The sequence below is a fragment of the Theileria equi genome, chromosome 1 (genome assembly GCF_000342415.1).
Source record: "Theileria equi strain WA chromosome 1, complete sequence".
NCBI classification, from domain to species: Eukaryota; Apicomplexa; class Aconoidasida; order Piroplasmida; family Theileriidae; genus Theileria; species Theileria equi.
In genome coordinates this window covers 3616771-3640340 of record NC_021366.1, presented here as the reverse complement: position 1 = coordinate 3640340, position 23570 = coordinate 3616771, and the positions used below count along the sequence as shown (strand labels likewise).

The following is a 23570-nucleotide window of genomic DNA, read 5'->3' as shown; positions in this document are numbered from 1 at the left end:
CCACACATTAACTATAAACAAACTCTTTATCGTGGATCTCATCGTCTTTTTTTCTTAGAGTTGATACTTGTTCAAAACTCAAATCTGATGGCCATCCGTATCTGATTGGAATTGCAATGGGCTCTTTAACTGAACCCAGAGAACTGCTTTGGCGCTCAGCCGACGGTCCTGTAAAATTGAAGTTACGATGAGATATATAGTTAAAATTAACTTGTAAAATAAAGAGACTTAGGCGTATCTGCCACTAATTGAGGCTTAGAAACGATAAGATCGTTTATGTGTATGACTTTTGTATGACGTGGCGATTCGTTGATATTTATGAATTCAGATTCTTCTGTAGCTTTGGTTTTACAACCTATGCATCGGAATAGACATCTGTTCGCGTTCACCATGTCAACCTTTTAAATGATTTGAGTTTTGAAGATGTATGTGCACATGGCACTTTAGAATCATTAATGTACGTTTTTCCATAAACTCAGGTCCACAACATCTCACTTTTTCCATCTTTCTCAATATACATTTCATAGAGCGGACTTAGATCCCTTAGCTTTTTCACCGCCTTTTGGACCACATCAATTACATGATCCACCTCAGATTCCAGAGTAAACCTCCCCAAGCCAAATCTTATAGATGTATGTGCAAGCTCCTCACTTACATCCAAACTTCTTAAAACATAACTTGGCTCCAAACTAGACGATGTGCACGCTGATCCTACATATATTTATATAATTTTGTGTATGCAATACCTGAGCTCACTGCGATGTTTGAAAGTGACATTAGCAACGATTCACCTTCTATAAACTCAAAAGAGACATTTAAATTGCAAAAGTAACGTTCATGTGGTAATATAGATCCGTTTATAGTAACATGTTGAATGCTTTTAAACCCCTCCACAAGTTTGTTGAATAACTTCTTGGCATGATTATTATCACGCTCCATTTCAACTTTCGCTATTTTTGCAGCGGTACCAATACCTACTACAAGAGCTGTTGGAAGAGTGCCGGATCTTAATCCACGTTCTTGACCACCTCCATCGAGAATTGGTTGTAATCGAACCCTGGGTTTAGTTCTAACATACAATCCACCAACCCCCTTTGGACCATAAATTTTGTGTCCAGATAACGACAACAAATCAACATTCAGAGATTTCAGATCAATTGGAAGTTTTCCAAAACTTTGAGCAGCATCAGTATGAAATAAAACTTTGTGTTCTTTACAAATGTTACCTATAGTTCCAATGTCCTGTATGACTCCTATTTCGTTATTAACATGGATTATACTGCAAAGGAACGTTTCAGGCCTAATATTTTTCTCTATATCTTCCGGAGAAATTATTCCAAACTTGTTAGGTTTCAAATAAGTTACCTCGTATCCTTCATTCTCCAACTGCCTACAGCATTGCAGTACACATTTATGCTCAATTTGCGATGTAATTATGTGGTTACGTTTAGGTTTCCCCGGAGATTCCTTTAATCGCCCATAAAAGGATTTAGAACCCTTAATAGCCAAATTGTTGCTTTCAGTAGCACCGGATGTGAATATTATATTCTTAGGTTCGCAGTTCAGTAAATCAGCTATGCTTACTCTTGCATTATTCACTGCCTCTTCAGCTTCCCATCCAAATGAGTGTGTTCTAGAATGTGGATTGCCAAAGGCATGTGTTAGATACGGCATCATGCTGTCCAGTACTCTTGGGTCTATACATGTTGTGGCTTGATTATCCAAATATATGCGATGAAATTCTGATTTGCCACATTGCGTACTAAAACGGCCTTCAAGTTCGATAGACAATGTCGATACATGGCGTCGGAATGTTTTTAAAAAACCCACCGACCAGTGACTAAGCGACATTGTTATCAAATATATAACCTTAGTATGGATAGTAACTTTGCATCATTTTATACTGCACAAAAATCATCTTTTGACGAGATGATAGTAACTCCGGCTAGCTGGCCTACTTAATTAACTTTGGACGGGCCTCTCATTCTAGCTGCACTTGGGGTATAAATTTTCGCTGTAAGAATATTATAGCATATAATTTGCTTCAAATGGGTAGATTATTTAGTGTATTTTCTACTTTCACCTTTGGGTTTCCGTCTTCCTGGTAGTCTGAATACGATGGTAGAATTTTAAGAGAGCAAAATTTGACAGTTTCCAGCTTAAATGATTCCTGATCTATTTATACTTATTTGTTCAATTTATACCTATATCTAGCTATAAGTTAATCGTTGGTGACGCTTATTACGTTTCGGAAGATCTGTTCAAACCTAAACATAACCAGAAAATAGAATGACCCCAAGATCGGTGACATATACGCAAATAAACAGTCCCGCATCGATGTATAATTCATGTAACTATGTTCGCAGGTTTCTATGCGGACTTGAAGGCGTGTCTAGTGTGTATGGATAGTCAATCAGTGACATTAAGGCCTATTACTTTTGTTAAAATTGTGAAAATTCAAATAGGAATATTAAGACTTGAAGAATCTGCAAATAGATGTAAAGAATGTTAGAGGAGGGGAAACATACCAATCCTTTTTAGAGGAGTTGTCATCATAATCATCGTCACTTTCGTCAGAAGTGATACCTCCCCTGAAGGGTTTTGGTTTTGAGTTCTTGTTCAACGCGAAAATGAGAACGATCAATAAAAGCGGTGATATCGCTAGTAGAAACTTCAAAAGCGTCAGAAACCAACCCAAAACACTAGGCAACATCTTAGCTCACTTTAATTTATACGAAAAATATTATTGAAAATAAAATAGAGCTGTAAGAATGAAATATAAATTAACAAAAACTAAATTTCTAGTGAGAGCAGAGAAGTAGTGCGTACGCCAAGTATAGTAATAGCTAACTTTTCGACTTGACAAATAAGTCTTCCCAAATGTTGGCATATTTAGGTTTGCGTTTGGCGAGGCTTATGTTAATATAATTGAGAGTGGATGAAGGATTATTGTGCATTGTCCAAAAAGAACCGTCACAATCTATCTTTCCATTAAGTTCCTTCTGTAAGATGATTTCTCCTTGTCTTAAAATCGTAATCTTAGATGGCAATATGTTTACCCCAAAATCATCCTTGGTTAATGAAGGGTCAACTGAGAACCATATATCTATACTTTTTAGGTTTTGGGTCCACTTTAATGTTAGCCCATCAAATTTGCAAATTTTAAGTGGTTCTGTCAGAAGACCCTTTTTGCGATAAATAGATTTCACTAAAGATTGCACCTCTTCAATCTGTATCCCTTTCTGTTCTTTTTTGGCAATCTCTTCCATATCATCCCAGCTGAGCTCTTCATTACTGACGGGCAAATTAGCTATATTGAAAATTTTACTTAGTCTCTCATCCAATTCTTTGTTTTCTTCGTTCATAAGTTCCTTGATTTTGGCTTTTGGATCAATGTCATCCGTTTCTTGCGTTAAATGGCGATTAGCTTCACTTTTTTCAAGATCCTCAAATTGTTTTTTCATTTCATGACCATAAACACCATCCTTCAAATCCTTAAAATAGTCATTTAGTTGCTGGATTTCTTCTTCGGTGAATAATGCCTCACTCTCCGATTCCTGGTTGAAGACTGAGTAAATACGTTTACTTCCACGACGAATAAAATTATTTTTGTGAGAGTCAGATCGCAAACATAGCATTACGCGAACGTCAGAGCCATAAAAACTAAACCCATGTACTCCACTAACCAAAACTAGTGTCCAAACTAATAGTAAATACATTTTTCCTTTTGATTTATCTATAAATTCCATATTTACGCTGTGCCAAAAAGGTTTTTAAGCACTTTCTCCTTATCTGAGACCTTAGAATCTCCATGAACCTTTAGTTTATGCTCTAGTTCACTTAAACTCAATCTGCCGGTAGGCAAAAAACAAAAATTTGTCGGTTTTTTCAGTGGATATACAACGCTGACATCAGGATCACCGTAATAACTTCTAAAGTAAGCTGAGTTTCCATAGAATACAAATGGTTCGTAGGAAACGGGGCTTGCCTCTCCTAAGGATATACGAAGCTACAGAGTGAGTGTCATTATAGAGTGATATTCTTACCCTGTCGTCGATTATTTTCGGGCTAAACTTTTTTAATAAGTTTGCCCAGAATGGTAGGTACGTTCTATGTCCAGTTTCCCAGTATATTGCATTTTGTTGCAACCCATGAGATAGCGATTCAGAATTTCCTGAACCAGGGCCATCAGAATCATGATCATGACTCATCTTCTTAAAAACATACTACCGAAGACTTGAACAGAAAGTTCTTTGTGCCGTTTCTCTCCTACTTGTTTCGGGTTTGATCTATGGGGAAGGCAAGTCAAAAATGTCAATCCTTAGACAGACAACTGATTATTGTTGAGTGTTCATAGACTCTGAAATACTTTATATATTTATGTTATTGCTTTAGCGATAGTCGCTGGCTCGATGAAATATACACACTCACAGCTGGACAGTTACACATTATGCTCATTTTCAGAAAGCATGATGTCTTACAGAAGATAAGCATAATATAGGATGTATAGTGATGTGTTTGTTCAGTTTGTATCTGCTAATTGGGATCTTGTTGGAAAATGGGAATTATACGAAACACTATCTGCATTTTTCATATTGGTAAATCTCCACCTTGAGTATTTTTCATTTCTAGAGGAATGCTTAGTAGTAGATCAAAACACATTTCTAACCTTCTTTGGGAATTCTGAGAATGCCAACCACGTAGAGTCTTCGGGTTCTGACTCTGATAAACTTCAAAATATTTCGATTCTTCTGGCTAAGGATAACGTAGCGTTAACTGTAAAACAGAAAAGGGTTATTTCTGAACTTATTTGTCAAGAAAAAAGAGATAGTATCAATCTACCACCCTTGCAGATTTTTGTATGTAGAAATGACAACAAGTATAGCATCATAATTTGTGAATGCTGTATTTTGACAACGATCAAACTCCTTGATTTTGTTCCCAGAAGCACGCTCTTGAGATCGGATGGTACCTTGACATTCGTTTCGAAATATGAAAATGTTGAACTTACTGAGGAATATATCAATATATCAAATAATGCTATACTTTCAGGTCTTGATGAAAAGGTTTATATTTGTATTGAAGATTTATCAATAACTGCGCTGTTTTTTCTCCTTTATATTAACCCGTATCTATCAGAAATATCTACTACTTTGCAACTTTTGATAACTACTACAAACCGCAGGAATCTTTTAAAATGTACATTATTTGTAAATAATTTACTGAAATCATATCCGAAAGAGGTAGATCTTTGGGATATAAAGTCTTGTGTAGCATTACGTTGGTTCACTAAATACAACTATAGGCTGAAATTGTGTAAAATTTCTAATGGTTTTGCAAAAATATTCAAATGCAGTAAATCACAATTGTTCCATATTTTTTTAAAGTCCGCCGTTTTTAGGTTTCTTTCCGATGAATTGTTAGAATTGGAATCTAAGTTTATTCCAGAAATATTATCAATTAAACCGTTTAATAATCCTTTATCTAACTATCTTGAGAATCTTTATCGTTCTATTTGTACCTCTGTATGTGTAAAATGCACATATAATTTTGTTGTAAATCATAATCGCCGATTTCCTGAAAGCAATAATTCTGTTAAAAATTTGAACTTGGTTAACACTAGAACAAAATACCGAATTTGTCTTTTAAAAGTTGTAAACTCATATTTTATAAGATGGTATTACAATCTTGTAAGGGAATACCCCTTTCCGAGTTTGTTCCTTTTATTACTTGATATCTTGAATAGTGAAAGGCTTTGTAACACTGCTTTAACTCCAATATATCCAGAACATACATTATCGAATAATATGGAATCATATATGAACGAAAATATAATAGACTTATTGCGATTTTGCGATGACATGATTCCGTATGATGTTCAAAATTGTTGGATTTATAACAAATCAAATGCTCTGTTAACTATTTTTAAACGTTCAAAAACACATAAAAGTATGGGAATTAATGAAAAGGCCTATATGATAGAGAATATTTGCAAATTTTCTTTTGTTTTTACTCACCATCTGTCCACTTGGACATCATTTGTTTCTATTTGTGAAATTATCTCATATCAGGGCAATTTGTTACCAAAAAAAGGATTAATTAGGAGAAATTCTCGAAGATTCTCAAAATTGGAACGAAGTAAAGATAGTTGTGATCTTAGAGATATAAATTATTGGAAATCTGAGGCTGCCTTCATAAAGAATGCCATAGAAAAATATAAACTTTCTGGAAAAATGAAAAAAAACACTGAACTTTCATATGGAGAAGATATCAATAACTACATTTGGTGCAGAAAGAGCAAATACAATAAAATTTTCTACGCGAAATTAATGCTCAAACATTTTACTATCGCTCAAATAGACCGAATACTACAAGCCTATCGTCAGCTCTTTCTAATACTATCAGCAGTATACAGGGAGTTAGTTGTAGTTTATAACATTTATAATCTGTCTTTACTATCTCCTCTGGAACCCTTAACAAAAACGTTGTTAACGTTATACAAATATGTAAAGTTAACTAGCTCCACAAAAAATCCCCGCTCAATAGTTAACTTATTAGAAAAGATGGAAAAATCCAAAAGAACACTTGGGTACAAGTGTTTTACACTTACTACTCCTACCAAATATGGATTAGATGTAATTTATTGCGACATTGATTGGAAAGATCTTGCTACAATTTCAATGATACTTTTATCATCACCGTGTAGGTTTTATTTGGAATGGGATATATCATCCCATTCTATGCTTGATGTAATTTATCAACAACTTTTAAAATTGGTTAAGCGATAAATGCGATGTTTTATGTATTTCTTTTCTTGTGATGGTAAAGCGATGCTGCACAAAGTCTAGAATTTTTGTGTATCTCCACCAAATGTTCACACCTCTTCTCTAAATCCTCGTACAACCTCATGTATATATGTTGGATATCCATTTGTATAGCGTATATCTTCTCGTATAGAAGTTTGAGGCGCTTGTAGTTTGAGTCGATTGCTTGCAAAAGTGCAGACTGATTTGAACCAAAAACTCCAAAATGCTTAGTTTGGTTTCTAGAATCCCTTAACTGTATCTTTAACTTCTCTTCTATCAAGAATTTTGCCTGGTTTTTGTTGGCCACTTCATTCTTGAGCTGAGCTATAGCTTCAAGTGTCTCAAACAAATGATTTCGAAAAATCTCTTCATCACTTAGGTTCTTACTATCATTATATGGCTTTTTTATTAATTCTTGTGTCTTGTCATAGTATAGTAAAGTGAAATTATCGATAATCGGAGGTCCTCTAGTCGTCTGTGTATTTGCTGCGTTAGAATCTGCGGTAGAATCTGTCATCTATATACCGTACACAAATCAATAAATACATATTGTTTATAAGTATAACGTTAAAATATAGTTTGTTTCTGAACATATACAAACCATGGAATTCTCATTATAGGGATGTATTGAGCGTATAATTCTGACCATATTCATCTCCTTCCAGAACCACATCTTATTTTTCAATCTTGCTATAAATTTTGGCAACTTTATGTAATTTATTATAATGGGATCTAATGTAGAACATCGTTATATCGATGTACCTTTTCCAACGACTAAATTTTTATCTCTTATTCTTTTCAAAATTCACGGTTTCATTTATTCATCATGATAAGCTATTAAAGTCTAATTCTTTACATCGCAAAAATATCAGTAATTATCCTTCTAATTCTTGTCTTAATCCACGCATTAGAAATAAAGGATCCTGTTTTATCTTGGAATCGCAAACGGGACTGATGGAACAGAGCGAATCGGAAACTGTGAATCCGCTGGTTCAAATTGCTCCGATGCTGGATGTAACATACCGCGAGTTCAGGTAGTGTCTTATTTTATCGGTCAAACAACTCATTTTATAGGCAGTTTATGAGACTATTGACACAAAAATCTCAACTATGGACCGAAATGTTTACGGCTTCTGCGCTCGTTCACGCCCCGGAAACAGTTGTATCGGATTGGTTGAGTAAGTATTTAGAAGTGTGTATACATAATGCATTCAGAATTCGGATCCAATGAAAATCCAATTGTAGCACAGTTAGGTTCGTAAATGTTTGATGCATAATTCTTGTACTTAGGAGGTAACTGTATAGACACTTTGATTCAAGCAGGGAGGCTACTAAAAAATCATGGTTATACCGAATTAAATTTAAATGTTGGTTGTCCAAGTCCTAGAGTATCCGGAAAAGGTAAAGCATCTTATAGAGCTATAATAATTTCATAGGCTGTTTTGGAGCAGCACTTATGAAAACTAAAGAGCTTGTTAGGGATATTGTTCACACCCTGAGAAGAGAACTTGAATTGGAAGTATCAGTAAAACATAGATTAGGTGTGGATAATTTAGATTCCTATGAATTTGTTAAAGATTTTGTTTCAACCGTATCTGAGTCTGGTTGTAACCATTTTATAGTTCATTCTCGCAAGGCATGGCTTAGGGGTGTCAACCCAAAACAAAATAGAAAAGTTCCTCCCTTGGAGTACGAAAAGGTTTATAGGTTACAACGGGATTTTCCGGATTTAAAATTCACAATAAACGGAGGTTTCAAGACTATTGAAGATATAAAGAATGCACTAGATTCAGAAAACAAAGATTCACACGGAGTATCTCACAGTCTTAACGGGGTTATGGTTGGGAGAGCAACGTATGAAAATCCCTGTATGTTAGCCAACGTTGACAAGGCCATCTATGGTGTTGAGAATCCTCCCACCTGTGCTACTAGACGTATCTTGTTAGAAGTATGTTCCTTTACAAACAAATTAACCTTTTCTTAGAGCTATGCTGATTATATCGACAAAAACGTGGATGATACGCATGAAATGAACATCTGTATGATAGTAAAGCCCATACTAGGTGTCTTTTACGGTGAATATGGAAATAGGATATATAGACGTAAGTTTAATTGTCTTTTATCATGTATTTTCTAGAAACTTTATCGAATTCAGCAGATTACGAGAACTTCACCTTTGATGTTGGTGAATCTAGGCACGCACAATTTATTCACCATGCTATCTACGTCATGGATAGAATAAATCCCGAATCATTAAACGCACCTCTGTATTAGAATTTAATATTTTAAAGAATATGTTTTATTCCAGCCAAGTAGTGTGGAGGGAGCTTCACATGTTGCAAACCTTGGAGCCCCCTCGAACAAACTTTTATTCATAAAATTTCACAATGGAATGGGCATCCCGTCATATCAAGCCTTCCATTGAAATTGTGGAATTACGACAGGACCGTATGGATTTTGTCCTGTTGAATTCAGATGTAAGCACTGCGAATGCTATAAGAAGGATTATTCTGTCAGAAATTCCGGCCTTAGCAATCGAAATCGTTACGGTTTTAGAAAATACAAGTGTTTTACACGATGAATATATATCGCATAGGTTAGGCCTGTTGCCCATTGATAGTACGTTGGCAAGTGAATTTGAATTTAGAGAAAAATGCCAATGCAGTGATAAATGTGCAAAATGTACCGTTGATTATACACTAGATGTATCTTGTGATGACGCTGATTCCAAGGTCGTCACCCATTTTGATATTATAGCTGATGAAGCTGAAATAAATTCAAACGATGAAAGAAAGATACCAATGCCAATCCCCAGAGCGGATATATCTAATTTTAATGGCGCTACAGATGGAATTCCAATTGTTAAACTGAAAAGAGGTCAATCGATCAGCATGAAGCTGACAGCCACTAAAGGCCTCGGTAAATTTCATGCCAAATGGATCGTAGCAAATGTTAATTATAAAATGGAACCGAGATTTTTGTTTAATTCAAGTTTGATGGAACAAATTTCATCGGAAGATAAGGCATCTATAGCTTCTAGTTGTCCAAGAAATGTTTTCAAATTTTCTGGTTCGAGGATGGATCATACCGGAATTAGTCTGGGTAATTCAAATAGTGCAATAAAACTAGATGAAGGTGGACTACAAATTATAAACAAATTGAATTGTATATATTGTGATGAATGTATCAATCATGCCAGGGAATTAGGGCATCGTGATTTAATACGCATAGAACCAGATGACTCAAAGTTTCATTTCACTATAGAGTCTACTGGTTCAATTCCTCCAGAAAAAATTCTAGAGATTGCTTTGTCATGTCTAGAGGAGAAGATGCAAGGATTGCAAGCAAACTTCGCTGAGGCTCAGTCGAGAGCTTTGGGTACTACAAGTTCTACTCTACCTAGAGATACTCATAAAATGCCTCATCCACCAGCGGCATATATAGATTTGGACTAATTTCTCCGTATCTTTATTCATCAATAATTGGGTTGTATCCCGGCGCTCAGAAGATATAATGTACGATTCCAAAGAATCTAAATGCTTTGCAAATGAAGTTTTTATGTATATTCGTGATATACCAAGTGAGCATTTCAATTCTGGCGTATTCAATCTCAATCTAGTATCGCTCGTTAATAAATACAAGTGTCTAGCCGATAAGGAGGAAGATTTTCAAGAATCTTTTGAAAGAAACCTATCAATTGCTGAATTCTATAGAATACACTTTCATCCTCCTCCAAGTATAGAAGATAAGACGCTGTCGGCTAAATTATACGGGTTTAAAGGTTTAGAAGGTTTGTATTCCGACTAGTTTTACTAAATCTAATGGCTTAGGACTTTATTTTATAAAAAATTTTTTTACTTCTCAACAATGTGCTTTGTTGGCACTGGAAACTCTAACCTCTTACATAAATGTAAGATTTGTCTTTATAGATTAATGTATTTGTGCAGCCTCCAAGCAATAGCAATTTATTTCACAACAATCCTGGCCTTAAAACTCCTATTTGGCGTATGTTATTGCCCGGAATCTCAAAATATATCTATAGAAAGTGAATCTTTCAAGAAGTTGCGATGGGCTACGATAGGCCACTTATATGAGTACGTGCTAACTATATATTCAGTTACAAGCATTTGTAGTTGGGGAAATCGAAAGTATAATGGATATGCCGAGTTTCCTGTGTTATTAAAGGGGATCACAGAGCATATCAATTCACATTTATCAGAACTCTATTCCAAATTTACCGCAGATGTAAGTCATCCCTCTTAATGTATGACAATTTAAAAGGCCGCTATAATTAACTTTTATTCAAAGAGCTATTTTTTGAGACTGCACAAAGACGATGCTGAAGAGACCAATGACCCAGTACTAAATATAAGCTTGGGAGTTCCTGCTATATTTTGTATAGGTGGCACAAACCAGAGGTTTGGATTCTCTATTAAATCACATGTACTAATAATAGTCACTTTCCGCTATCGTTTATTGTTGATTCTGGTTCGGTTGTCATAATGTCCAAAAATTCCAGGAGGTGTCTTCATGGTAAGTTTGTTTTACTTACCAGACTATGATTAGGCATATCTAAACTACTCACTTATCGCAAGCCTGGAATAGTGTATAATAGCATAGAAAAGGCTAAAGAAATCGACTCTTCAAACGTGTTTTCGCCACCTTACTTCATAAAAGACATTCCTCAGTGCTCTGATACAATTTTTGAATCTGTACCTTTGGGACTTTGTAGTAAAGATATACCAAAGGTACATCGCTTTCTATCGGAATCCCGCATTTCTATCAGCATACGCAAAGCGAAGTTATAAATTTTGTAAAGTTTACATCTTTCTCATAGTTGTAGATTTGTTTACTATGGACACCAGTTTTGTACATACTGTATTATCTCGTTGGATATAATTGTCTACTTGGGTAAATTTGTATGCTCTTACTCCATACTTCCAAGTGTTTCCAGACCTTCACAGTTCTCAACCAACTCTTTGAAACGTCTTAACGAAAGCTGTTACAGATTAATGGGTCATCTTCGACACTAAATTCTATGTTTGGGAAATTCAATGTAACAGGATCGTCGTTTTCAGTAATACAATCATGGTTTTATTTCCATTAATTGTACATCAGAATAAGGTGTATAAATTCGCCATGCAATGTAGCTTTTACATAAAATTAAACAGATATAATCTTGCTTCACAAAATATCTTCTCTTGTAGTTTACACATGCCCACAGGTCGTTGAGAAAGTATCTTCAGAGGGTGTAGGCCCTGTGCCTAGGTCTAGCCGCGTATACATTGATATAAAAGAAAAAATAATCAAATATCTTCGCTGAGATAATGAATTTATAGTTGTTCATCATGAAAATTCCTGAATTTACATTCTAAGCAAACCCAGACATCTGACTCCTGTATTATGGACTAAATACCGTGTTCAATCCTTTTAAATAAATGTTATTGTATCTGTATAGTATGTGGATTCTGGGGAGATTCTTCTATTGGTTTAAGGGTTTACCTCGCATCTTTGGGGCAGCAGTAACTTATGTTTAGCTGTTGGAAAATCTCCAGCATTAGTAGAAATGGACTACTACCTTATAAAATAGTAGTGAGTAATACACATAGGTCTGTTTTAGAATCTTGAATAGAAGGCGGTCCTCTTCTAAGATTTTTGTGAATATAGACACATTGTCAATGATCTCTTATTTTAACCCCTTGTTGATGCTCATTTGCTTCAGATGTTTTTAGTTTCAATATGCTTTTCGTTATTACTAGCAAATTTTATACTGGAACATAAATGTAATTGTTTTAACGTCTATAAAGGGTATAGTGTAAATCGTTCAAAGGATCGCACATCCGAAGGTAGTAGCTTAAAGAGAAACTTTTATTCAAAATTCTCGGATGAAACCATGAACCGCAGATCTAGGAAGAATACCAGATGGTTTGGACTGGGAGTAGACAGTTCATCAGATAGTGACTCGTCCATCGGTGATGATTTTGAAAATAGAGTTATTAGACGCAAGATTGGTGAGCCAAAAACATATATTGCAGGTATTGAAGCGCATATCCAGTTAGCGTGTGAATCCAAGATATTTTGCGCTTGTAAAAGTACTGCTAATGCAATCAGATCGTTCTCGGATCCTAATCACCTTGATGCATATCATACTGATAGTTTAAAAAGATGCAAAGATTTGTTCAAGAATGTTCATGATATTCTCGAAACAGTGACTAATTATATTCCCGAAGAAATCGCTTATAAACCATTTCTCGATCATACCCGTCCTATTAACCTAAAGGAGTACATAATGATGTATAATAAGAGCATGGGAACTAGAAAAATACAATCTGTTGATTTAGAGGAAAACAAGAAAATGTATCTGGAGGAGAACAAGTATAAATGTCCAACATGTACAGGTGAAGTTGGATCAACTCCTCATTTATCTCCAGTAGCAATACTTTATGGTATAGCGGCATGCAAGTTGTTTGATTGTAGAATTAGTAATACACTTTCCTTTGATCGGAAATCCTATGATTATTTCGACCTTCCAAAAGGTTATCAGGTGACTCAAACACGAAACCCATTAGGCACCAATGGATCTCTGAAATTAGGTAATGGAAAAACAATTAAAATAAGGCAAGTTCATCTTGAGGAGGATACCGCAAAAATAAGTGAAAATGACGATACACTTGATTACAACAGAAGTGGTATAGGTCTAGTGGAGGTGGTTACAGAGGCCGTTGAAATGGCTGAAGCAGAGATTCTAGAGACGTGTGCAAAAATTTATGATATTGCTGTAAAAGGTGGTTTATCTAATGGAATTATGCACCAAGGAAACGTACGATTTGATATAAATTTATCACTAGGCTCATCACAGACAAGAGTAGAGATTAAAAATTTGAACTCATTTAGCAGGGCAAGACGAGCCATAAGATATTTTCAACTTAATGATATTGAAAAGTGTGAAAATAACAGTAAAAACAAAACCGAAGATACAAAAACTCTCGAACTATTAAAAACCTTACTAAATAAACTGCAAGAAGATCCCCAGCTCCATCCCAAGGAAAACCCCGCTTGTGGGATGACTTTGGAATGGAACCAGAAGGAAAAGAAACTAGAAGCATCCAGAAATAAATATGGAAAGGAGTCATACATTAATTGCCCCGACCCAAATATACCTGTACTTTATATTGAAGATGATCTGATAGACAGGATAGAGGTATCCATTTGTGATAATCACACTAATGTCATAAATGAAAACATGGAAAAATACTCTAATGTACCCATTCAATTTCTAAATGTCATTAATAAACACTATACGTGGGTTGAATATTTTGATAAATTTGCAAGTATAATGGAGGATCCTAAGATTGCGGCAAAATTTTTCGTAAACATTCTATTGCCAGCTATAAACTCTAGCCCTGAAATAGCCATAAGTCCGCATAAATTTGCTGATTTGTTGAATTGTGTTGCCGATAATGTGCTCAACATCGATACAGTAAAACGCATATTGCCTGATATAATCACAAATTGGAACGGTAGCATAATGGAATATGTCGAAAAGCATGATCTTAGATTAATGGGAACAGAAGAAACCATAGCTATAGTAGAAAAATATCTCCAAGAAAGGTCGATTGATGCAGAATCGTTAAGGTGATCTTATTTTTATGATATCATAATATGTAGGAACGATATAAACAAAATTAATAGTTTGACAACTGACATTGTTGCATCGGCAAATTATCGAATTAGTTATAAACTGGTTAAATGTTACCTTTCAGGTATCTGCTGAAACTAATCAAACAACTATGTTGAATGAATTTTGCCCAGGTTTATTTACATGTATTATATTTTTTACTGTATCTTCTGAATCATTATAAATATTATACTTTGAAAAACAGCGATGATTTGAAACAATTTTCTCCAGATCCTTGTTATTGAAGATTATATTGTCCGTAGAAGCAAACGTTGAATACCTGTATTGAGTAGGAATAATGTTCATGTTGTATCTGGCATAATGATTCCAAGGGTACCAGAGCGAAGAGTGCTTAAAAACATCATCAATCTGTACAATGTTTGAACACAGGAACCACTTTCCAGTATTAACATCCAAGTAGGCCACAAGCGGAACAAATGTCCTAAATTTTCCATTGACATATATGTTTAAGAGTTGTAAATTTATGGAATTTTGTTTTCTGTATTTGGGTATTTTGTAAACAGGTTGATTATAATCCCTGTATTTATAGTTATTGGTTGGTAGGACTCTGTTTAGAGTATCTAATATCTTGGATAATGTATTAAACTGTCTTCTTGGTGTTCCACTTATTTGTAAAACCTTTGTCTCATAGGAACAATTCTCCCGTGTTGATTCATGAGATATGGCGTCGTGAGTTTTATTATAATTAACATAAGTTAAAACTATATATTCCCTCAAATTTAACTCGCAAGGTCTAATAGTACATTCTCCAACTTTTGTTTCAAGAGTGTATTGCTTCAAAATAGTATAAATTGGTACATTACCCTGATATTTGTAAGTACTCTTTGTTCTAAGTAGGCTGATTTCTGATTTAACAATTTGTAAAGGTTTTACTCCAGGTAACAATTTAAATCCTATCTTTATCATAAAATTAGGTTCTTTAAAAAGTAGGTACAACTTTACTTGCTGACAAAATGGTATATAGTCCCATCCTAAATACTCAAACAGATCTTTTTCTTCTATAGTAACATTTTTTCTAATATATTTTCTAAAGGTTTCTTCCAAACTACCCCGTATATTTGGGTTATGTTCACTGTTTTCTTCTAGTAGACTGCGGACACTAAACGATTTAATAGGTTCAGACTGCAGATTTCTTAAAAAATCAGAACTGATATCGCGTTCATTTGGTTTTTTCGTGTGTTTTCTTATCCTAGAAAGTGACAGGTCAGATAAAACGAGATTTATATCTGCATCTTTGATATTATAACCGCTAGGTGGAGATTCGCCACTTGAGTCTTCACCATTTTCAAAAGTATTTATAGACAAGAACCCGTTCTCTGTTACGTTTAGTTCTTTTATCCCAGTTATAACATATAGTATAAGCGCCTTGTCTCTTTCTTCAATCTCGGATGAAGATAAAAAGGACTCAGAGATATCAACTTCATCTAGAGTATACGACCCTCTTGCAAAGTTTGGATGATTATTATACTTGAAATGTTTGACAGGCATGATAGAACATTGTAGAATCCACTCCTTTCTTCCATTACTGCGTCTTCGACAAGAAGAAGTACTACTCTGTTCCGTATATTCAGTATTTGATCTATTATTCTGATATTCTAAGGGAAATTTTCTATTATATGCTACAAAATGAAGGAATCTAACCCCAAATTTGGTCGAACAAGAAATACTATAGACTAATTGAATCCATATTACAAATAGGTAGCAATTCATGTTCCTGTAGAACAAATATCACGAAAATATGGTACATTTCTATTTAAAATGTCAGAAACATTCCCTGGAATCGCCCACATGTGTACTATGTAGTGTTCAAGAGGTGACAATATGATTAAAATATAGAGTTACAGTCTATTATTGATCCTGTTATACAAATATTTGATCTTGTCTTCTTCATTTTCCTAAAGTGTCTTGTATTAAATAAATATATCTAGACATACACATTTTACCCATTCGTAATACGGCAATTTTATTACTCTTCTGCAGTGGCTTGAAATCAAAAAATATTTCATTTTAGATACAGAAGTGAGATTTTGTGTTTGGCTATAGTAATGATATGGTCCATTTACTTCAATATATTTGATGCTTTTATTCCTTTGGACCGAAATGTCCATAAAATACGCTCTATTCTTCACTGGTACTTCAGATTTAATGATTAAATTATCCTTATTGAGTTTTGAAAGAATGTATAAGACATTTCTATGGAAGCCTGAGATACTAGGTCGTACTCTAACATCCTGCCTAGAACCAGCTATGTAATTAGCATATTTTCTTCCTCTGCTACCAATTTCGCAAAATTCTCTAGATAGAGTTGGTGTGTATGACTTCTTTATTTGCTTAGAATATTTTTCTATTGCTCTTGTCCCATTAATGTGTTTAATAAAATTTTCCAGAGCCAACGAAATTATACGTATCTGGCCATATGCGATATTCTCCTCTTTAAATATACTGTTTCCTTTCTCAATAAAATTTCCATCAGGGAGTAGATTCCTTAATAATTTGAATTCACCATGATCTTTCACGCTTGAATTATTCGTGGATGGTGGAAATTTACTACATTCCTTTCTTAGATATATAAGTCTCTTCAACAATTTGACCAACTTCACTTTACTAACTTTATCGAAACCCACCAGTGAATATGTGTATAAACAATTTGTAACCATCTGTGAATTCATTTTGTTTATGTTCTCGGTGTTTAATAGTTTGGAGAATGATTTGAACATGTTGAAAAATACTAGGTCATCGTTGCTTAATCGTACGATTCTTTTTATTTTATAGATAACTGGGATGTCAATATGACATCGGTTCATATGTGCAAGTTTAAAATTGAATAGAGGATTTTTTGGAAAATCCAACTTTGCAAAGCTCATCATAATGTTGTTCATTGCCATGAGATTACTGCTTGTTCTTTTACTTCCCATAGAGTTATGTGAAGTTATGACAATGTTAGCGATTTGTTGCATGAAATCCCTATTTTTCAAACGAAATCTGATGCAGTTTATATCTCCAGTAAAAAACTTACTTGCTAAAAGTATAAACCACTGCTGATATTGCCTCAACAGTAATCACATCAAAATGTGAATTATTGTATTTAAATAACTTTAAAAGGTAATTTAGCGCTATATTAACAAAGTTTGAAACGTGTTTTGATGGTCTGAATTTTGTGCAGGAACCCAAAATTGTCGCTAATGTATTAAAATTGTCAATAGTATACTCCATAATATCCTTATTTATACATTTCCAATCAATGTTAACTTCTTCACTTTCATCACTCTCTGATTTTTTTTTAGCCTCTAATTTTAACATGGTATATAAATCAGGTGGTTTTGATGGTGTTTTTGAAAGTCCTAATAGGTTTGGTGATAAAACGTAAGTTAGACGCTGGGTGTATTGTTTTATAGCCATCATTGCATGGCTTTCTATAAAAGATGCGATTCTACCACTATTTGATGAATAAATGTCAGAAAGATAGAAAAAATACTGAGATACGTCAAACGGTGAAGAAACTAAACCAATTTGTTTTATTCCACTATCTGATAATAACAATAATGCTGCTTGTTTGCATTGGAGTATTGTTGAGTTTTTTAATATCTGAACCAATATTTTCTTATCAGAAATATCTTCTTCTGTGACAAGATACCTTATAGAGTTAAGAAATATTGTGTTAAATGATGATCTGTAGTGTTCAACACTTCCTTGAGGAAATATATTATAATTTAAAAGCGCTATCATTGTAGAGGACAAACTAGAAATGCAATTCGAATCAAAAACTGTGTTTTTAAACTTCTCTAGGATATAATCTATTAATTTTATCAATTCTCTATCACTTGTGAATTGTGATCCAATATGTGATTCAATGCAACGTAATTTCACAATAGATGCAAAAACCATCGTCATATCCCTCATATGAACCATCTTATCTAAATTTGTTAACATGTAGGATAATCCTATATTAAAAATATCAAATGAGGTACATCCAAGTCTTACAAGAGAATGTATAGTAATAGAAAATGTTTTTGGATTTATTTCTGTAATATATGGAATTTTTCCAAAATACTTAGAATCAACATCGCATGTCAAAGTGTACAGTTTCTTAAACACTCTTTCAAATATTTCTAACATATCTGGAATAACAATTGACGCAGATGCATACGCATTCAAGATCCCTGCGATATCTTCAAATGTAAATCTATTGTCACGATTAATAGAACTAACACCGTCAGAATCATGCATGTTATGTTTTTCAAGCAATAAATCCACTGAGTTCATAAAAAATTCTAGCCTTCTTCTTGTGACTTGCCATAGGTTTTTGTACAATTCATCATCTCGGTATTGTACAAGATCACAAGCAGTAAGAATACTGAATATGTTGAACGCAGAAAACTCTGACTTAATACCATTTTCCAAGTTTTTTTCAGATGTATCCCGGTCATTACCAATGTAAAGTTTGCACTTTGTAATAACTCTATCACACATTTGCTCGTAAAAATCTCTATCTTTAACATTTGCTTTGGCACTTGATATCATTATTATAGATATGTTCTTAATACCGAGTTTGTGTTTGAGATCTATGGCTCGTGAAATATATTTTTTCCAGACATGCTAAGCAACTTGTGAGACAAAATACAAACATACCTCCTTGAAATAACCAGATTTACTAGATTCCTTCATTGCCATGCAAAGGCTGTTGGTTTCCATAAAGGGTATCTCGTAAATGTTACGTTGGAATTCAATCAAGGGATTGATCTGGTTCCTCCTCTCCATTTCGACACCTGTATTGGTGGAAATATGCGAATGTGCGAATCTAATGGTAATTTTTCGGTATTCTGAATCTTTTAAAAGGTTCCAGTGTCTATAATTCGCACGAGTTTTGACCTCTGAACCAAGAAGGTGATGAAAGGTGCGAGTACCAGAGCAAAACGTCATTCTGGCAGACTAATTGTGTAGATTTACAGTAAATTCATTGTGTGATATATCTATTCTGTTGAAAACAACAGTATATAGATACTGTGTTCGTAAAAGAGTGGTGATCTGAGGATCGTGAAACATTGTGTAAACAATGGTTTACAAAGCCTTCTCTAGAAGGTGAATTTGTGAAGTTGAAAGTTTTTTTGGATAAATTACATTAATAGTAATGTATAAATTTCCAAATCTCGAAGATCCAAGTATAGGCATACCCTTTCCGGAAATTTTGATAATGTTGTTATGAGGTGTAATTCCACTCTGTGTCACCAAAATACTATCCTTTCCAAATATATCAAGATTCTTGCTGAAACCTAGCAATGATTCCTTAAGCGTAATATCGAGATCACAATGGAGGTCATTTCCATCACGCTTGTACCTGAAACATTGTGTATTCTGTAAAAACACGTACTTTGGATGAGGCTTTTCGTTGATAACAAATATGATGTTACCCCTTTGCATTCCAGGTTGTTCTTGTCCTTTGCCTTCAAAAACTATCTTTTGTTCATGTCTGGATCCTGGCTCAACGGTTACGGTAAGAGTCATTTTTTCCATGTAATTTGGTCCATTTGGACATGCCTATAAATTGTGAAACACGATAAAGTAAACTCACCTTACATCCCTCTTTCCAGCCTTTATTTCTACCGATGCATGTTGGATCTTTCATTTGATGTTGAACAAACATTCCTGGGCCTCTCTGCTGTGTTACAACTCTGATTTGAGGGCCATGACAATCTGGTCTTCTTACTTCACATTCATCGTACTTTTTACATAATCTAGGAATTTCAAGCTTTACTTCAAATTCGTGGCCGCTGTAAAGCATATCAAGCGATAGTGATACAGGATAAACCAATGACTCTGCTTTTCGTGGTTCTCTACTTCCACCATAGCCAAATCCTCCGCCAAAGAAGCTTGAGAATATGTTGTCAAAATCAAAGTCACCGTCACCGCCCATATCATTCATTCTCCCCAATCTATCCAAGCCCGCAAAACCATGGGCATCATATGCTTCTCTCTTATCATTATTGCTCAAAATTTCATAGGCTTCGTTTATTTCTTTAAATTTATCCGCGGCGTCTGGTTCACTGTTGAGATCGGGGTGATATTTTTTGCTCAGTTTTAAAAATGCCTTCCTTACTTCCTTATGACTAGAACTCTTTTGTATCCCCAAGACATCATATGGGCAGCGTTTTCCAGCGTGTTGTGATTCTCCATGGTCATAAAAATCATCGTTAAAGCCAAAAGTCCACCCCTTTATGAAAATGTTACCGAATAAAATACCATAGAAGAGTACTATAAGGGCGATATATTTAGATCTACAAAATTTTCCCATAGCTTACGGTATAAAGTCATATCTATGTGAATTCCCAAACATTTACTTTGGTAAAGTATCAAAACAACGTGATTATTTGAAATGCTCTGATGTTCCTTGGGCCGAAATAGATGTATTGTGCAAAAATAATTGTTAGTACTGTTATTAAATGAACCGCTTGATGATATGTACCGGTGAAGTGACTTTATCGACCCGGTGAGATATGTTTGCAGGTGTACAGATCAGATTACGGAAAATCAACAATTATTATACTACACATACAGAAAATTCCTGTTACTAACAGTGTATAGTTAATTGAATTATACAAAATATGCTTTGTGAACCGAATAAGTTAATTCTTCCAGGCAGTACTCGTCTTCCCCACCGAAAATGTTTTCGGCTTTTGAAATAGATTAGTACGAGTTTACCTCTATATTGTACCAGTTTGGTTTTCTTTAGTTTATGTCTTGTACGAATATCTATCTTCATACGATTGTAGGTGCTCTGGCGTTGGTATACATTGGCTGCTAAAATGTATCATCTACTTCAACACATTTGTACATAAAACTAATATTATGTCTGAAATTTTTTTCTTTCTCTGATAGTGTCGAAATGTTGATTCTTAACTCTCATCATACAGGTGTTGTCGTTTGTGATTCCATTAACTGTCCTGCACATATGTTACATTATTTACAGAGATATCCTTAAAAATCTCACCACACATCTGTGCAAATCCTCTTTAATATATTTCCTATTGTCTATTCAATATGACAAACCATAATGTGTTCATTCCTGTACCGTCCGACTTGGAGAAATTAATAAAAGCAAATAAAACACAAGCATTGCAAAAAATTGTCTTATATCCATATAACGAGCAAAAATTCACGATAAAATATGACGATAAGGAAGTTGCTGAAGATGAGCATCTATACAAAAATATTGCCAAAAACTTTTCATGGCTATCTGGGCAACTTAAAAATGAGAGATTGAGATACAAAAGAAAGATTGGAAATATTCCAGGAATAGAATCTTCTTATTTATTTGATACAAGTTCTCCACATTTAGATACAGACACAGATAGTGATGACGGTATCTCGTCTGATGAAGAGTGGAAAACTCGTAAAGATAACAGGCACAATGATTCTTTTCTTTTAAGCATAGCAAGCAGATGCAAAAAAGTTAACGAAAAAAAGGGTCTAGAATCATCAGATGATGAAACTGGTGATTTAATGTGCGAATCTGTACAAAGACAAACAGAAGAAAAACTATCGGATACTACAGCGTTTGTTTAAATTATAAAAAATGTCATCCATGTAGAAGTGTGATAGAGGACATGGAAAATTCTAATAATATAGACCAAGCACTATTATACGATTATTTCAAACCAAGAAGTATCAAACATATTAAGATAACCGATATTGAGAAAATGATGATACAAAGTGAAAAGGAAAATCTTTTCGATTGCAAATTAGATAATGTATTATTAAAAGGTATGGGTATAAAAACATTTATATTATGTTTAGCACTCGAAAAATCAAGCTTCCTCGATTACCTTCAGCTAGTGTCTAGGGTATCAAAAAAATCCAAGACTGTCCCTAGAAGTTTTTTCAAATCGGTTATTCAGTGGAAAACTTGGATTGAAAATAGATACAATCTATGTTTCTATGGCGTTGGGTCAAGTAGAAATATACTGAAGCTTGTAGCTAAATTTGTGCTAAGGGATGGACACTGTCTCATGATTAATGCCTACAAAAATAAAGGATCTGATTCTTTTTTATTCTGGAACTTTTTAAAGAGGCATGTCTGTGTTAGCAAAAGTAAGATGAAAAGGAGTCAGATAATAAAGGTAAATTTGTTTTCATATATTCATTATTAATATTAGGAAGTCGTGCAAAAAATCAAGCAAAGACAAACACCATTTTACTTGTTAATAGATGGACTCGATGAATTCATATTGAACAATGGGTTTGAGGATATAAAGCCCTTAATACGAATGAAAGAGGTTCGTAATCTAGTTCCATTATAATGAGTAGGTTTTGGTAATTGGTTCGATAGGGCACCTAAAGAATGGTTCAATTCTCTATATTCTCAACAAATATCTTATGAATTACAAGTTCATATATTGCGATAGCGGAGTGGATTACAGGTTAGTATATCCAAAATATATTTAACATCCTATGCAGAAGCGAGCTAGTTTCGTTTTGGGAAAAGAATCCACCAAAGTTTATAGTAAATCATGAGATCCAAAAGAGTGCCACTGAAGTACAATCTGTTATAGAAGCCCTAAGCCACAACCACAGAAAACTATTCTCTTTGGTTGTACAAATACAGTCTGAGTATGTTTGTTATAGTTTGTATTCGTATCATGTAGGATGATGAATAACGAAACCAAATTCATTGGAATCGAGAAAACAAGTATATTGCGCGATCCTAGGGCAATTACGATATGCCATAACGAAAATAAGCTAGACAGTCTTCTGACTGAATTTATAACCCATGACGTTTGTGCCACTTTCTCAAACACATTTCTTCTTCAGGTAATAGAGCAAACCAGGGGGGCTAGTGGGAAGTTATACCTAAGAATACCATTTTCATTGTATGTTTCTCTGCTTTCTTTCAATACAATTTCACATAGACACACTCTCGAAAATTTCACATTTTAAGCACCACAATCTAAAGTATAACAATTAAAGCTAATCATTGTGGAGAATTGTGTGGTATTCTGTTGATAGTATCTGGTAGTTTGTGCTATTCAAAGTTCTTTGCGTGTTTGGAATATCTGTAATATGGTAGCTTA

At 34.3% G+C, this 23570-nt stretch overlaps 16 protein-coding genes across 16 annotated transcripts, besides 1 other annotated feature; 7 read left to right on the top strand and 9 right to left on the bottom strand.

The window, feature by feature from the left end:
* Window positions 1-7: 7 nt before the first annotated feature.
* On the bottom strand, window positions 8-392 carry BEWA_034550 (hypothetical protein; the record flags this gene model as incomplete). Its single annotated transcript, XM_004830206.1, has 2 exons — window positions 8-168; window positions 212-392. 2 exons carry the CDS (start codon window positions 390-392, stop codon window positions 8-10), a joined length of 342 nt encoding a protein of 113 aa, XP_004830263.1.
* Window positions 393-475: 83 nt separating this feature from the next.
* BEWA_034540 (cysteine desulfurylase, putative) lies at window positions 476-1978 on the bottom strand (the record flags this gene model as incomplete). Its single annotated transcript, XM_004830205.1, has 2 exons — window positions 747-1978; window positions 476-711 (listed from the first exon to the last, which is right to left on the bottom strand). Exons 1-2 carry the CDS (start codon window positions 1849-1851, stop codon window positions 476-478), a joined length of 1341 nt encoding a protein of 446 aa, XP_004830262.1. The 5' UTR covers window positions 1852-1978.
* A 492-nt stretch (window positions 1979-2470) lies between these two features.
* On the bottom strand, window positions 2471-2713 carry BEWA_034530 (hypothetical protein; the record flags this gene model as incomplete). The annotated part of the gene is made up of 2 exons (XM_004830204.1): window positions 2471-2591; window positions 2691-2713. 2 exons carry the CDS (start codon window positions 2711-2713, stop codon window positions 2471-2473), a joined length of 144 nt encoding a protein of 47 aa, XP_004830261.1.
* A 133-nt stretch (window positions 2714-2846) lies between these two features.
* On the bottom strand, window positions 2847-3749 carry BEWA_034520 (signal peptide-containing protein; the record flags this gene model as incomplete). Its single annotated transcript, XM_004830203.1, has 1 exon — window positions 2847-3749. The coding sequence occupies one exon, from the start codon at window positions 3747-3749 to the stop codon at window positions 2847-2849; it is 903 nt and encodes a 300-aa protein (XP_004830260.1).
* A 2-nt stretch (window positions 3750-3751) lies between these two features.
* On the bottom strand, window positions 3752-4211 carry BEWA_034510 (hypothetical protein; the record flags this gene model as incomplete). Its single annotated transcript, XM_004830202.1, has 2 exons — window positions 3752-4009; window positions 4047-4211. The coding sequence occupies 2 exons, from the start codon at window positions 4209-4211 to the stop codon at window positions 3752-3754; spliced, it is 423 nt and encodes a 140-aa protein (XP_004830259.1).
* A 291-nt stretch (window positions 4212-4502) lies between these two features.
* On the top strand, window positions 4503-6788 carry BEWA_034500 (hypothetical protein; the record flags this gene model as incomplete). Its single annotated transcript, XM_004830201.1, has 1 exon — window positions 4503-6788. One exon carries the CDS (start codon window positions 4503-4505, stop codon window positions 6786-6788), a length of 2286 nt encoding a protein of 761 aa, XP_004830258.1.
* Window positions 6789-6798: 10 nt separating this feature from the next.
* Window positions 6799-7323, bottom strand: BEWA_034490 (hypothetical protein; the record flags this gene model as incomplete). The annotated part of the gene is made up of 1 exon (XM_004830200.1): window positions 6799-7323. The coding sequence occupies one exon, from the start codon at window positions 7321-7323 to the stop codon at window positions 6799-6801; it is 525 nt and encodes a 174-aa protein (XP_004830257.1).
* Window positions 7324-7562: 239 nt separating this feature from the next.
* BEWA_034480 (tRNA-dihydrouridine synthase, putative) lies at window positions 7563-9080 on the top strand (the record flags this gene model as incomplete). Its single annotated transcript, XM_004830199.1, has 7 exons — window positions 7563-7840; window positions 7881-7984; window positions 8022-8060; window positions 8097-8207; window positions 8243-8754; window positions 8791-8908; window positions 8944-9080. 7 exons carry the CDS (start codon window positions 7563-7565, stop codon window positions 9078-9080), a joined length of 1299 nt encoding a protein of 432 aa, XP_004830256.1.
* Window positions 9081-9193: 113 nt separating this feature from the next.
* On the top strand, window positions 9194-10261 carry BEWA_034470 (DNA-directed RNA polymerase II, putative; the record flags this gene model as incomplete). The annotated part of the gene is made up of 1 exon (XM_004830198.1): window positions 9194-10261. The coding sequence occupies one exon, from the start codon at window positions 9194-9196 to the stop codon at window positions 10259-10261; it is 1068 nt and encodes a 355-aa protein (XP_004830255.1).
* Window positions 10262-10309: 48 nt separating this feature from the next.
* On the top strand, window positions 10310-11136 carry BEWA_034460 (uncharacterized protein). The gene is made up of 2 exons (XM_004830197.1): window positions 10310-10900; window positions 10940-11136. Exons 1-2 carry the CDS (start codon window positions 10674-10676, stop codon window positions 11067-11069), a joined length of 357 nt encoding a protein of 118 aa, XP_004830254.1. The 5' UTR covers window positions 10310-10673; the 3' UTR covers window positions 11070-11136.
* Window positions 10640-10663: a sequence feature (AT_rich).
* Window positions 11137-11308: 172 nt separating the features above from the next.
* BEWA_034450 (hypothetical protein) lies at window positions 11309-11614 on the top strand (the record flags this gene model as incomplete). Its single annotated transcript, XM_004830196.1, has 2 exons — window positions 11309-11339; window positions 11373-11614. The coding sequence occupies 2 exons, from the start codon at window positions 11309-11311 to the stop codon at window positions 11612-11614; spliced, it is 273 nt and encodes a 90-aa protein (XP_004830253.1).
* A 1085-nt stretch (window positions 11615-12699) lies between these two features.
* Window positions 12700-14445, top strand: BEWA_034440 (aspartyl/glutamyl-tRNA Asn/Gln amidotransferase subunit B, putative; the record flags this gene model as incomplete). Its single annotated transcript, XM_004830195.1, has 1 exon — window positions 12700-14445. The coding sequence occupies one exon, from the start codon at window positions 12700-12702 to the stop codon at window positions 14443-14445; it is 1746 nt and encodes a 581-aa protein (XP_004830252.1).
* Window positions 14446-14586: 141 nt separating this feature from the next.
* BEWA_034430 (hypothetical protein) lies at window positions 14587-15993 on the bottom strand (the record flags this gene model as incomplete). The annotated part of the gene is made up of 1 exon (XM_004830194.1): window positions 14587-15993. One exon carries the CDS (start codon window positions 15991-15993, stop codon window positions 14587-14589), a length of 1407 nt encoding a protein of 468 aa, XP_004830251.1.
* A 350-nt stretch (window positions 15994-16343) lies between these two features.
* BEWA_034420 (hypothetical protein) lies at window positions 16344-19425 on the bottom strand (the record flags this gene model as incomplete). Its single annotated transcript, XM_004830193.1, has 4 exons — window positions 16344-16400; window positions 16440-17487; window positions 17522-19101; window positions 19135-19425. 4 exons carry the CDS (start codon window positions 19423-19425, stop codon window positions 16344-16346), a joined length of 2976 nt encoding a protein of 991 aa, XP_004830250.1.
* Window positions 19426-19563: 138 nt separating this feature from the next.
* Window positions 19564-21006, bottom strand: BEWA_034410 (DnaJ domain containing protein; the record flags this gene model as incomplete). Its single annotated transcript, XM_004830192.1, has 3 exons — window positions 20075-21006; window positions 19874-20040; window positions 19564-19840 (listed from the first exon to the last, which is right to left on the bottom strand). Exons 1-3 carry the CDS (start codon window positions 20792-20794, stop codon window positions 19564-19566), a joined length of 1164 nt encoding a protein of 387 aa, XP_004830249.1. The 5' UTR covers window positions 20795-21006.
* Window positions 21007-21540: 534 nt separating this feature from the next.
* On the top strand, window positions 21541-23436 carry BEWA_034400 (origin recognition complex family member protein; the record flags this gene model as incomplete). Its single annotated transcript, XM_004830191.1, has 8 exons — window positions 21541-22055; window positions 22091-22263; window positions 22297-22619; window positions 22656-22775; window positions 22807-22919; window positions 22957-23109; window positions 23145-23274; window positions 23311-23436. 8 exons carry the CDS (start codon window positions 21541-21543, stop codon window positions 23434-23436), a joined length of 1653 nt encoding a protein of 550 aa, XP_004830248.1.
* Window positions 23437-23570: the final 134 nt, after the last annotated feature.

Coding starts and splice junctions, on each gene's coding strand:
- BEWA_034460 (XM_004830197.1), top strand. CDS start 10,674: ATGTGCTTTGTTGGCACTGGAAACTCTAACCTCTTACATAAATGTAAG. Junction 10,901..10,939: donor ACGATAGGCCACTTATATGA/GTACGTGCTAAC, acceptor AAGCATTTGTAG/TTGGGGAAATCGAAAGTATA.